This window comes from Neodiprion lecontei, chromosome 6, assembly GCF_021901455.1.
Source record: "Neodiprion lecontei isolate iyNeoLeco1 chromosome 6, iyNeoLeco1.1, whole genome shotgun sequence".
In the NCBI taxonomy this organism is placed as follows: Eukaryota; Metazoa; Arthropoda; class Insecta; order Hymenoptera; family Diprionidae; genus Neodiprion; species Neodiprion lecontei.
In genome coordinates, this window is record NC_060265.1 from 18,785,677 (window position 1) to 18,798,540 (window position 12,864).

Consider the following 12,864-nt stretch of genomic DNA (forward strand, 5'->3'; position numbering starts at 1 on the left):
CGACGATAGTTTGCTTCAAGTCACCGAAAGTCACTTTTTAACGAGATGCATGTTTCGTTACCGATAAAATTTCGCGTTTCCGTTGAGTCGTAGGTTATTTTTGTCGAAATATGGAAAATTTGAAAAAGAATATCCGAAAAGTGTTGATTTGAAAGAACTTTGAAAATATTTTATCGATGAGCAATTTGTACGCAGCACTTGCTATTCCTGCCAAGGTTAATACGGTTCTTAGTCAAGTTTATATGTTTTTTATTTCTCGAGGGTAGATAATTTGAACACCTTTATCTCAAAGCCTTTCGATTTTTCTCGAGCATCGAATTTGTCCGATAGCAAACTGCTAGATCTACATTAATCAAGTACAAGAATCATAGTTATTCGCCATATTTAAGTTACTAACTTTATCGTAACTATTCATCGTGAGGAAAACTCGTTATTTCGCGATTTTGGAAGTGTCTGAAATTCAGTAAACCGTAATAAAACAATACAGTACACTCATATTTCGAAAGTTTAGTTCCTTCAAAGTCATTGTAAAATTAAAAGAATATAGTGATTTTTTTCCCCACTATTTCATTACGATAACTTCACTAACTCCAACCTCGTAGTTATTTTTCTCATAAAGTAGGCTGGGAAAAAAGATCAGTTCTTATCTACCAGAAAAGTGCGGAAAAGTAAAACCTCAAAACTTACCGTCATTAAGTACCGATCATTTATCCGGATAAAAATGTTCTTCATACATTAGAAATTAGTCTGGAAAAATCTGGAGTGCCTTTTAGCTATGTACCTACCTTCAGAAAACATTTTGTTGAACTTATTTCTCTGCAAACAGTATAGTGTTCAACGTAACGTAACGTCGCATTGTTTCTTTCAATTTGTCAACCAACTTCTTTTCACGCTGTCTTTTCTCATCAATCACGGTGAAGGTATACTCGCAAACAGGTACCTACTACCTATAACGGAATCATGGCAGTACAGCAGGTGTAGCGGATAGAGTAATTCGTGTACGGCTTAAATTTGATACGGAGTTTATATCTGCTCGCTCTTATCTCTGAGAGAGACACAGGCCGCAGGTTCGAGAAATCATTATCAGAGTTATATTAGACCAATGTGTGTCCAGTGATGCAGTTGGCCTTGTTGACGACTTCTTCATCTTCTTTTTCTTCTTCTAATTCGATATAAAGTCCTTCGTTTAATGCAAGTTCACGAGTATCAGCGACCCCCCCAAGGCGACGAACTCTTCGTCATCCTCTGCACGCAACACCCTGACCTTGGTCAGGAACACGCGGCGCAAGATGCACCCCGCATGCAGACAGCATGCGATCTTTTCGCCACCCCCAATTTGGGCGTGGGCTCGTCTCGAGCCCTTCACGCCCGCTTGATCGCTCGTTCGGACTTTGCCGTACTGCTCCGGCTTCCGAGGAAGCCGGGCTGAGGCCTGAGGGTGAAAAATTAGATGGCCGTACAACGGAAGGGTCGTAATGTCGAATCTGCCAAGACGTGAAAAATCCAGTTCACAGAGCTTGTGAATTAATGGAGAGAGGCGAAGTTTACAGTCGAGTCGAAATGACCGAAGGGTCAAAACTTGGCCAGTGAAACTTGAAAAAGAGAAACTTTTAATTTGCAAAGTACATACGAATTATTCCTGCTGTACACATATTAACGGTAACTGAATTTCCGACAACTCGGAAGTTGCGAAATAGTTTACCTAAAAATGCATCATTTCATTCAACCTCACGAATTTTTCATATTTTGACGTTCTACATTTTCAAATTTTACATTCGAATAGAAGAGATTGTTGTTGTCTTTGTATACCTTATTTAACGACCGAGAAAAATTTGTTCCCATTATAACAAAGTTTCCACTGCCAGAGAAGACACTTTTTTACTTTCTAAAATTAGATATACCGGTTAGTTCGACAACTAATAAAGGATAAACTTTGCGGCACGGATATTGAATGATGTCTTTGAGACTGCCAGCTACAACTTCAAACAATTGTTGTTATATATTACACCTTCAATAGGCGTTTTGAACCACTTATCTGTCGGCCTCGCGTTCTTATCGATCTGACATTGACGATTTTTGTCATCGACGTTCCGTGCAACGTTATATCTACGCACACATGCACACACACACATATATATATCGTATAATCGTTATCATCAGAAAATTTTAAAAAACTTGTTCCATGTCGTTAGGATATTCTGAATTTTGTATTTCTACTTTTTTGCGATTTGAAAAAAGCTTTTTATTTACAAAAATTCTTTTTTAACGTCGCAATGATAATCTTCCGACTGTAGTATTTACAGAAAATGGGAATACAAAGCCAGACAGAAACGAAACTGTCTGCGGTTGTACAAAGGTCCATATAACGCATCAAAGAGTAACGCGTTACATCCTCACACACTGTATATACATATATACATACGTATTACACATATTAGGTACAAAACGTGTGAGTGAGGTGACGCAACCGGCAGTATGAGGTTAACAGTATAAAAGCTGCACAGGGGACAAAAAGTCAAGATTTTCTCTACGGTTCTTCGATTGCGGTTTTTTGCATGTGTGGAAATTGCGTACGATAATATATTATAATAGCCGCGTATTGCTGAGTTTTCAGCTTCCACCGACCATCCGATATCATTTTTCCATTTATCGCGGTTCGTTACCCAGAAATATTCAATTTTTTTTTCTCATACCTAACTACTAGAAAATTAATTTAGTAAAATGGATATGGTTGGTCGCAATTAAATAACTAATTTCCGTCTTGTACCGAGATCTGTAAAGTAATATTTTTCGGTCACTGTGTAAGATTAATATATATATATATATATATAGTCAATGATATAGATAGGTATATAATTATAGATGGCGTTGTTTTGTACTGTACAAGAGTTGAGACTAATATGGAGTTCAAGGCTAAATTCCTATTTGTCTATTTTTATTTTTATTTCTTTTTGCTACATCGATCTTTATCTTGCGTTCACCCCTGGTCCGCCTATCTATTATATTATATGTACATACCTACAAGGAACCGGTATGTTTATTATACTATAGGCGTTTACAACGACTACAGGTACCTGCGTACGTATAATTCGAGGTCGAAGACTCGCATTGACTCCGTTTGTTACTTCTCCGCGATTCTTCGCATGAAAAATTTTTCTACGAATGAAAAATATTTTCTATTTTATATTTCACACCTTGACAAGTTAGTAACGTTATCGTAACGAAAGGTAGAGAAAAAAAATGTGTATTTTCTTATTTTAACAATGATTTTGAAGGAACTATTATTCTATTACGGTTGGCTGAATTTCAAACACTTGAAAAATTGCAAAGTCACGATTCTTCCTCAGCATGAATCGTTACGATAACGTTACTAACTTCACAATGATGCACTTGCCGTGTTTGGATATACTTTTTCACGACGAAGTTCTTCACGGTAGCAATTATACTGCAATTATATATGACGTCTATGTCTGACGATGCAGGATGAGGAAAGGATATGGCGTCTCTGCGGTGGCGAAATGCATAATTTATAACCATATATTATATATATCTGTATATCAAGGAGTGTAATACGGTATCCTGTATACCGCTGTATACCTGTGTACTAGGCATACCGCCTAGCTTTCGGTATCCTCTTCTAACAAAATAACTTGTTATTTTTCTTTAATTGCACATGATTTGCGAGTATACACATTACAATACCGTGTATTTAGCTAGAATTCGTTAATTATTTCTATAATTGAATTATAAAAATAGGGTCAATCATTTAACGAATTAATTAATTAATCAACTGAGGTACAAAATTGGATATTGTGCGCGATGTGTATTATATTATATATATATATGTATATATATATTTATAGCAATTTTTTTTATTTATATACATATCGTTATATATTATGTCTGTTTGTACCGTATGCATATTTCTATACCGTTCTTCCGATCGCCGATCGTGATGAAACTTTGGGGAGTTGTGCGCACGCCTGCGAAGTTTTCTGAATTGGTACAACCATTTTACAATAGTTGGCGCGCGAGTCGTTTCAACAAATGAGCGTATTTTCGATTTTGATTCTTTTTTTCCTGTGAATAGCTACAAAGTCACTACCAGATTGATAGTTTCGGAGAAGTAACGATGTATTTGTAAGCCAAGTCGGAACAGGATTATTCACTTATGCGAACGCCGACTAAACTTTTATAGATAGAGGTTAGGTTAGGTTCGGTTCGGTTCGGTTCGGTTTGGTTTGGTTCGACTCGATTCGGTTCAGTTCTAGGTTAGGTCAGATATTATCCGTCTTCATTAAAATATTCTTAACTGTAAGCGATTTTTGTTTCTCCGAAAAGAATTTTCATATTACGCGAGTGAAGTCGCGACTGGCTGCTAGTACGCAAATAAATTAAGAATAACGCCTGAAGAATGTTCGGTTATATCATATACATTGTATACTATTCCGTGTAAATTTGTAACAGGGTTTACAATTTTACTTGATCGAATTTGTAATTTTCCAATTCTAACGTTATACTTGATACTGAGAAAATGATTTTTCGAGAGCTTATCCGTTTTTTTGTTTTGGAAAAACAAAGAAAATCGAATTACAATACCGTACAGATTCGAATTGTGGGTGCAGCGAAACCTATTTCGTCAATTAATTGTAAATTGTCCGACTAATTGTAATAGTGACGCACCTGCGTGACGTGACTTGACGTGGCGTGGCGTTGCGTTGCGTAAAATGTACTGTATCGTGGGGTTTTCATGCGTGGATATTGAAAAAGCCGGGCGCACCTTGCTGCATACTGCGTTCGAACACGTGAATAAATCGTCCCTTCGTTACGCGTTTCCACCGAATCCCACGAAAAATAATCCGTCGTGTGCGTCGCATACATTATGTATAAAACTCGTTACTGCATAGACGAAGGGAAAAAAGAGGAGGAAATAAAAAACGCACGTATACAGTCTAGTCTGTCTGTACGTCTATAAAGTGTAGCCGAGTTTCCGAGCCGGACGTCCGGGCTTCGCATACAGATTGGTCACACCGTGATCACTGATCGTTGATGTGTTATTATCGATTCTTCTGTACCCACTGCCGTGCAGATGACGGAAAGGAAGACAGTGAGTGATGGGATCAACGATTCTGACACTGACACTGACTTCCATGCGAAACTGATGTAACGTCGAATAGACAGTCGGTGGTTGATGACGGACGTATGTGTTTTTTTTACGGTGCAGCCGTTATAATGTCGGGGATATAATTTTATGAATTTTAATTGTATGTCCAAACGTCTCTTGTCTTATGATTTGACGCTTCTTTCGTGAAAGAGGAGCTGGAATTTTGACTAAGTAATTGAATGAGGATAGAAAATACAGTCCTCCGCCTCCTCGCGCGAATTTGGGAAGGAAGAAAAACGAACTTTGGTATCGACTTATGTATTGAAACTTTCGTCGAAAAATTTCTTAAGTTTAACGGGGGCGGGAATGAAGTTTACAATTTGAAAAGTACCGAAAGCTCCTAATTCCGAATTATTTGGTGGCGAAATTTGAAGTAAAGAAATCTAACTTTTACGAAATGATGAAGTTTCGAATGGTCGGAAACCCGACGGCTCAAGGTTCCGAAATGCAAAATTCTGAAAATTCAAGTTACGATAGAGCAAAATGCCGAAAAGTAAAGTTCCGATAGAGAAAAATTCCGAAAAATAAAGTTTCGGTAGAGTAAAATTTCAAAAATTAAAACATACGTACACGGCGTGTTTTACTCAACGAGTGGGTGTAAAAAATCAGAAAAAAACGAAAATCAGGATTCTGAACGTAGAAATATCAAAGTGGTGAAGTTTCACCAAGCCTGAAATTCACAGAACTAAATAACTTCGATCATTCGGAATTTCGATGTTTCAGATTTTACAATTTTTTCATTATTGCAGTTTCGAAACTTTGACGTCCTTTCGGAACTTTGAGCGTCGGGTTTCGGACCATTCGAAACTTTGATGTTTCGTCAAAGTTTGATTTCTTTACTCCAATTTTCGCCACCAAAGAATTCGGAATTTGGCGCTTTCGGAACTTTTCAAATTAGGAATTTCAACCATGCCTCGTTTTATAATGTATGACGATATATACTTCACGGAATTATGTATGACACAGAAATAAAATACCGCGGGATACATTAAAAGAACATTATTATTTTCCCCGTATTTTTTATCATTGTATAATGTCATACAAATTTCTTTTCCATTAGTGGAACGACGTATGTAGCTGAGGCTATGCAATGTAAGAATTCAAGGCGTCTCTCTTTTTCTTTTTTTCAATTTGTATAACTATGTATATATACATATATTGGGGACTGGACATACATTAATTGTAATTCTTAAGCAGATCACGCGCCTTCCTCGAGCGTCTTTCGCCATTGTCATTCGATTCGGAGGAAATTCAATGACAGTTGTTTGTCATTTTCTTTTAAATTTATTTTTCAATATTTACTTTTCAATTTTCGTATCCGCGGACGTTTAAGAAATAAAAATTGGGCACATTTCTCGTGTCTCAGCAATCTCGGTGTAAATATTTATATTAAGCAAAACAATTATATCCTTTGCCTTGTGCTTGGAATTTATTGAAAATTTCAATATTTATTCTTACGTTTCTCGAAAGAAAAATTCTTCCCGGTCATTATTGAGCTGTGTGTTAATGTCAATTATGTAACACGTTAAGTAAATGTTGCGAATGTTTCTGGTCTTTTCGTCACTATTTCTAAAATCACATGTAAAAAAATAAAAATAAAAAAACTAAAAATAAGAAAAAGTCTATAAATAAATGACACTCTTCGTCGTATGGTATATTTTTTTAGGCCGTATATTTGTGTTTGAAAATGGTTTGTTTTCCCATTTGGTTGCTCATCCGGAACTGAAAATTCGGTCTCTGTAGACGTTCAAGTATGCGTCAAGAGAAAGTATTCAATTCCTTGAAATCAACGAGAGGACGAGAAAAAAAAAACGATTTTATAATTATTCATGCACCTTATGACCAACAAAAAGTCCGGATATCTGAATTAATGTGACTCTTGACGGTATATTTGTGAACTTGCGCGGTTATAAAAGTTGTTAGAGTTAAATCGACGATTCTCAATCGTTAAATTGCACGAAGGCATTGTTTATAATATTTTATTTGGGAGCTCTTGCTTAATCACATGATGAATGATGATTCAATTATATAGATCACGACACGCACAGCTTATCCATACATATTTTACATCCGGCATGATACATGCGTATTATATAATGTACCAATAATTCGTGTACAATAATAGCGTACAATATCATGTTTAATTAATTATAGCGACATTTTTTTTACCGCACAAACGTCCATGACATCATCGTTTCAATTACTGAATCTAATCTTTGGATAATTTCATCGCAAGATAGACAAAAAAGAAAAGAAAAAGTTTGTCTGAAATGTAAAAAATGTGACTCTGCTCTTTTAATGAATTAATTGAAACAAAATAAAAGTATATTACTAGATACGATTATTAAATATACTTTGATTGCATTGAGAAACTTCAGCTGAATCTTACAGATGCGATCAAGTTTAAAGGTTAAAAAAAAAGAACATTTTTCCTTATTGCGAAGAATGCTAATCTCGACGTTTTTATTTTCACCTCGTGTTTCAGGCCGAATCCGAAGTCGCGGCTCTCAACCGTCGCATCCAGCTGCTTGAGGAAGATTTGGAGAGGTCAGAGGAACGTCTTGCAACTGCCACCGCCAAGTTGGCCGAGGCATCTCAGGCCGCCGATGAAAGCGAGCGGTAAGAGTTTTATAGAAAGTCCAATCTAATGAGTATATTTACATATGCAGACAAACACGTATCTATATATATATATATATATTATAATATTATAATTATATATGTATATATATATAAATATTTTATAACTATTTTGCTTTTTTTTTTCTTCTCTCTTGAAATAACTTACACACGTACACACACGTAATGGCAACGTGAATAACGAATCATCGATTCTTAATACTCGATTTGTTCAAAAAACAAATGATTTCGCGTCCAATCCGAGATTTTTTATTATACATTGTTGTAAAATTTTAAAGGACCTTCTTTTCGCTGCAGGCTGACCATGATGAGTGACTGGGTAATTTGTCCGAACTTTTTGCAATCACTATTTATCGAGTATAATTAATCGTAATTTATTTGGACGCGAAATTTATTAATGTTATATTCTACTTCATCGATTATTATCAATTTTTAAATTATACTCAAACTCGTTTTACGCCTTACAAATGTATACATATATATATATATATATAATGCTTGTCGAAGCAAAATTTCAGAGAAAGTTTTCGACACTTCCAAAAATAATTATAGTCTATATGAAAATTATACTGCATTGGTGAATAATTTCAATTTTTTACACTGATAAATATCACGTGTAAGATTATTTTTGAGAGAAGGAAAAAAATAAATGTTTCCAAAACAATTTGAATGATCAAAGTACCTGTAACGTGTATATGATAAAGCTCAATTTTATTATTTCGTGCGCTTATGAAGCCATTGAATTATATTAACGAAACTTTACGACGTGTGCGTATAATAACACAATGAAAAAATAAGGTATGAATTCAAGATACATGTGATTATGAAAATCGTACGACTTTCAAGTTTTGTTTACGAGTAAATTTTGGCAAATTTAATTTATAAAATTGCAAATAAATTTTATAAGCGCGTAGTGACTGAAGGCACGAAATATTGCAGATTTACAAATGTAATTGCGTCGAAAAACACAAAATTATCAATGCCACTTGTCGTATTATATAATAAAGTGGGGGGGAAGTTGGTATATTCTTGTGCAGATTATGATTATCACTGTCAGATTATTATTACTTTACTGTAATTACGGGGTTCCGTATTTTTTTTTTTCTTCTTTTTTGCCACAAATCAGTTAATTAACGATCGCCGGCCTATTTTATTATCGATATCCGAGTCAATCTTTCTATCAAACGTTACAATATGCGATTACAATTGTCAAATCTCATCTGAGCATTTATATACTCGTTATACTGCCAAAGAAAGAAAGAAAAAAAAAAAAAAACCGTATACGTATCGCCTTATTTAACACATAACTTATATATTTACATGATTAATTATTACGTTGTTACGTACCTATATAACGATATATACATATAGATAAGAATTTGCTGTGACACGATTTGTTTTTTTTTTTTTGCACTCTGGGGGGATGATGTCATATTCCCCCCTTTAGAATACACGTCACGAGATTATTACAGCACGTTGAAAGAATGAGCGACATTAGGTACTTGAAATACACACACGCACACACACACACACACATTAAACGCACGAAGAATTGCCAAATACACAATTCATATACGCGCAACTCGTAGGCGCGCAAATTCCGGTATCTCCGGTGCAATATTCATCTCACGTATATTAAGTACGTAAATTATACCGTCTAGAATTATTAGAAGTTACGGGCGTACTTTTTTTTTAATTATTATTCGTATCATCAAACCATTCAAATCGTTCAAGTCAGAGCTCCGAGAACAAGTCTTGAGAATTCACTTATTTATTGATCTTCGAAAATTCTTCGTTTAATTTACCGTAATTGCAATATTATATTACACGAAAGTACATAAAGTTTATCGGAATTTTGTTGAGAAAACAGGTTCAGGCTCTCATTCTTTCAATAAAATCGAACGTTGCGAACGGTAGAGGGGTGGGGGGAAGAGAGGGGAAAAAAAAACAACAAAAATATGAAAAAAAAAAATTATCAGGATACGGAAGGCCCTTGAAAATCGTACCAACATGGAGGATGACCGCGTGTCCTTATTGGAACAACAACTGGCCCAGGCTAAACTGATTGCTGAAGAGGCCGATAAAAAATACGAAGAGGTGGGTCTTGGATACGAGAAAAAAAAAAAAAAAAGAAAATGAAAAAAACATTCACGGTACATTTTTTTGTTGTTGTCAGAGAGCTTTGATTTTCATCTCGTTTCATGAATAATATCTGCTATTTGTTTGTGCAATAATGCGGGTGCCATGGATTGTAAAGAAATAACTAAAAACAAATAAACAAAAAATCGAAAAAAAACGCTAGGATTTTTTTACTCGAGAGAAATTGAAAATCAAGGCTGTCTAAATGTTTGTCACACAGGTAAAAAAAAAAAAAAAAAAAAATGAAACGGCGGTGAGCTGAGCGGAACGACGAAAGAGATGTCATATGATTTCTCTCTTCCACGTATATATACATATTATATGTATTGTACTCGTGTAATTATCATTTTTATAATTGTAAATTTTATTTTCCCGTCCGATATGTATAAAGCGCCCGCAAGGTTCTTGAGAACCGCAGTTTGGCCGATGAGGAGCGTATGGACGCGCTTGAAAATCAACTCAAGGAGGCTAGATTCCTCGCTGAAGAAGCCGACAAGAAATACGATGAGGTTCGGGAACCAATCACTACGCCAATCACTAGTGACTGCAGTGGTGGTTCTTAGCCGATATTAAAAGTGCCTAATAATAACCCTGTAATAACTTGCCTTGTGTTCGCTGTGTCTACATTTTTTTTTTTTCTTGTGAACAATGATTTTTTTTTTTTTTTGTTTTCCCTCTATAATTTACACTTGTTCTTGATTACGATGACGACGACGACGACGATAATGATGATGATCGTCGACCGATTACATGCAGATCGTAATCGAATTTCACGTATATAACCGTATATGTATGATATATATATATGTATACATATATACGTAGTAAACCGATAAACGAATATCGTTACTCGTATGTATACATGTAATATTGAAGTTGGCAAAATTTGACACGTGATAATTTTTCACCAAGAATTACGTTCGTCGATGACTCTGAAACATATGTATATATTATGCATATATACACCCATAATTCGTGAAATGATGACAAACAGCGACGGCATGGATACTTGAAAAAGTTTCCCTGTGTTGTATATTTGTTGTATGCGACGATGACAGTAACGAGTCGTGAATTGTGGAGAAAATTGATGTGCGCGATTGATAAATTCGTTGTATAAATCTCAGGTGTGCCAAATATTAAATGTTATACGGGCATTCGGAACGTCGATAACGAATCCAAGTGATAAAATAAAAATTTTTAAACCGGTTAAAAAATCGTGCAGCTTTGATATGTTTGTTTAAAAAAAATGTTCATTTCTTTCTGGACATCGTGTTTTCAATTCCTTTCCTCTCGTTATCGATAGAGAATCATTAAATCAATCAATTAGTGAACCTGAAGGTTTTTATGTACGTTTTTTTTTCTTCTGTGTTTTAAAAGAATCACAATTAATAATTGTTTCTACTTGTTCGCGAATTATTATCCCTTTTATGTATAGATATACATAAAATCGTGATGACAACGCGGCTGTTGTTGTAAAGTGATAATGTTATACGTGTGTGAATAAAATTATGTACATATTATATATATGTACATATATATATATATATATGTATGTGTATACATATTAAAAGATCGATTATCTCGCGAATTAAATCACATATTCAAATAATTACGTAAAATTATGAAAAAATTTCGATAAAATGGTGCTTTACTATTCCGATCTAGCTGTACGTATATTATATGTACGGTTACGTATATATGGTATAACCATAGCTTGAAACAAAAAAAGGAAGAAAAGAAAATTAGAGTAATTTTTCAAATTATCTGACGCGTCACTATAACTCGAATAAATAATTGATACAAATAACAACAATGATAATATAACTAATTCATTTCAATAACAGATTATAAAACTAAATCAATTACAATTGAATACTTATAAAAATTTGTATATAATAATAGATGGTATTTAGGGATGTTGGTATAAAAAAAATAATAATAATAATAGTAACACCAAGAACAATAGTAACAATGATTAAAATAATATTCATAGTATATTGATTTCCTCACTCTGATATCTGCTGTAGCTTCGTCACCTAATGTCTATAGAGCAATAATACATATAGATGTATATGTAAAGATGATTTTATTGTTTCTATCTCTTATTAGACGAATGAATATGAAAATTTTGTTCCGCGTTATAGCATGACACGAAATTGTCAAGCTATGCATACATCTGATTTTTGCATACAATTACAACGTACCTCGCAATCGTTGAAAATACGTATAATCAGGATTGAATATTATTTATAAATACATAGATGCATGAATATTTTTGAAAAAAAGTCACGAAGAGGAAATTTGATCTTATAGAACGATAATAATAATAATAATAAAACAGCAAAAAAAAAAAAAAAATAAATAAATAAATAAAAAATAACAATAACGATGGACATTTTTTTTTTAACAAAGTAAATATATACGTACAGTGCTTCGTCAGTGTTCAATTTCGGGCGCAGATAAATAATTATAACGTGGCTCTTTAATTTTATTTCCTTTCGATCTTGCCTCTGCGGTGACGCTAACATCTTGTGTAAAATCAGTTCACACGTGTGCTCAATTTCTACAATATGCAAGTTTTTCCGCGGTGTTTTTTTTTTTTTTCTTTGTCATTTTCGAATCCTTTATCTCCCGACGTACCGAGATATTCACGTATTCACACGCTTTCGAGATCCAACGCCTAATGGAATCATATGTTGTGCCATTGGGCGCTAAATACAGAGGCGAGTAATACATTGTATAATATACGCATACAGACCTATTATACTTATATGTATAGTATACACAGAGCGAATTTCTAACGACCATCTGATCCGTCGTCTGCTAAACTTTAGTACGCTCGCGTTACATTCGAAGAGCGGCTGTTTGATAGGGCGACCAACTGTTGCTAACCTAAAAGATTTTGACAGTTTTGAATTGAG

The 12,864-nt window shown here is 34.4% G+C and overlaps 1 protein-coding gene across 16 annotated transcripts in view; it reads left to right on the forward strand.

The window, feature by feature from the left end:
* Positions 1 to 12,864, forward strand: part of LOC107226544 (tropomyosin Per a 7.0102) — a 38,930-nt gene that overhangs the window by 13,079 nt on the left and 12,987 nt on the right. For 10 of the 16 annotated variants that reach the window (XM_046744264.1, XM_046744267.1, XM_046744258.1 and 7 more), the window contains 2 exons: positions 7,650 to 7,783; positions 10,335 to 10,452. In XM_046744264.1, the coding sequence (XP_046600220.1) occupies positions 7,650 to 7,783; positions 10,335 to 10,452 (252 nt within the window). Of the gene's footprint in view, positions 1 to 7,649; positions 7,784 to 9,783; positions 9,902 to 10,334; positions 10,453 to 12,864 lie in introns of all 16 variants that reach the window. The other 6 variants (XM_046744265.1, XM_046744266.1, XM_046744256.1 and 3 more) reach the window with 1 other exon arrangement.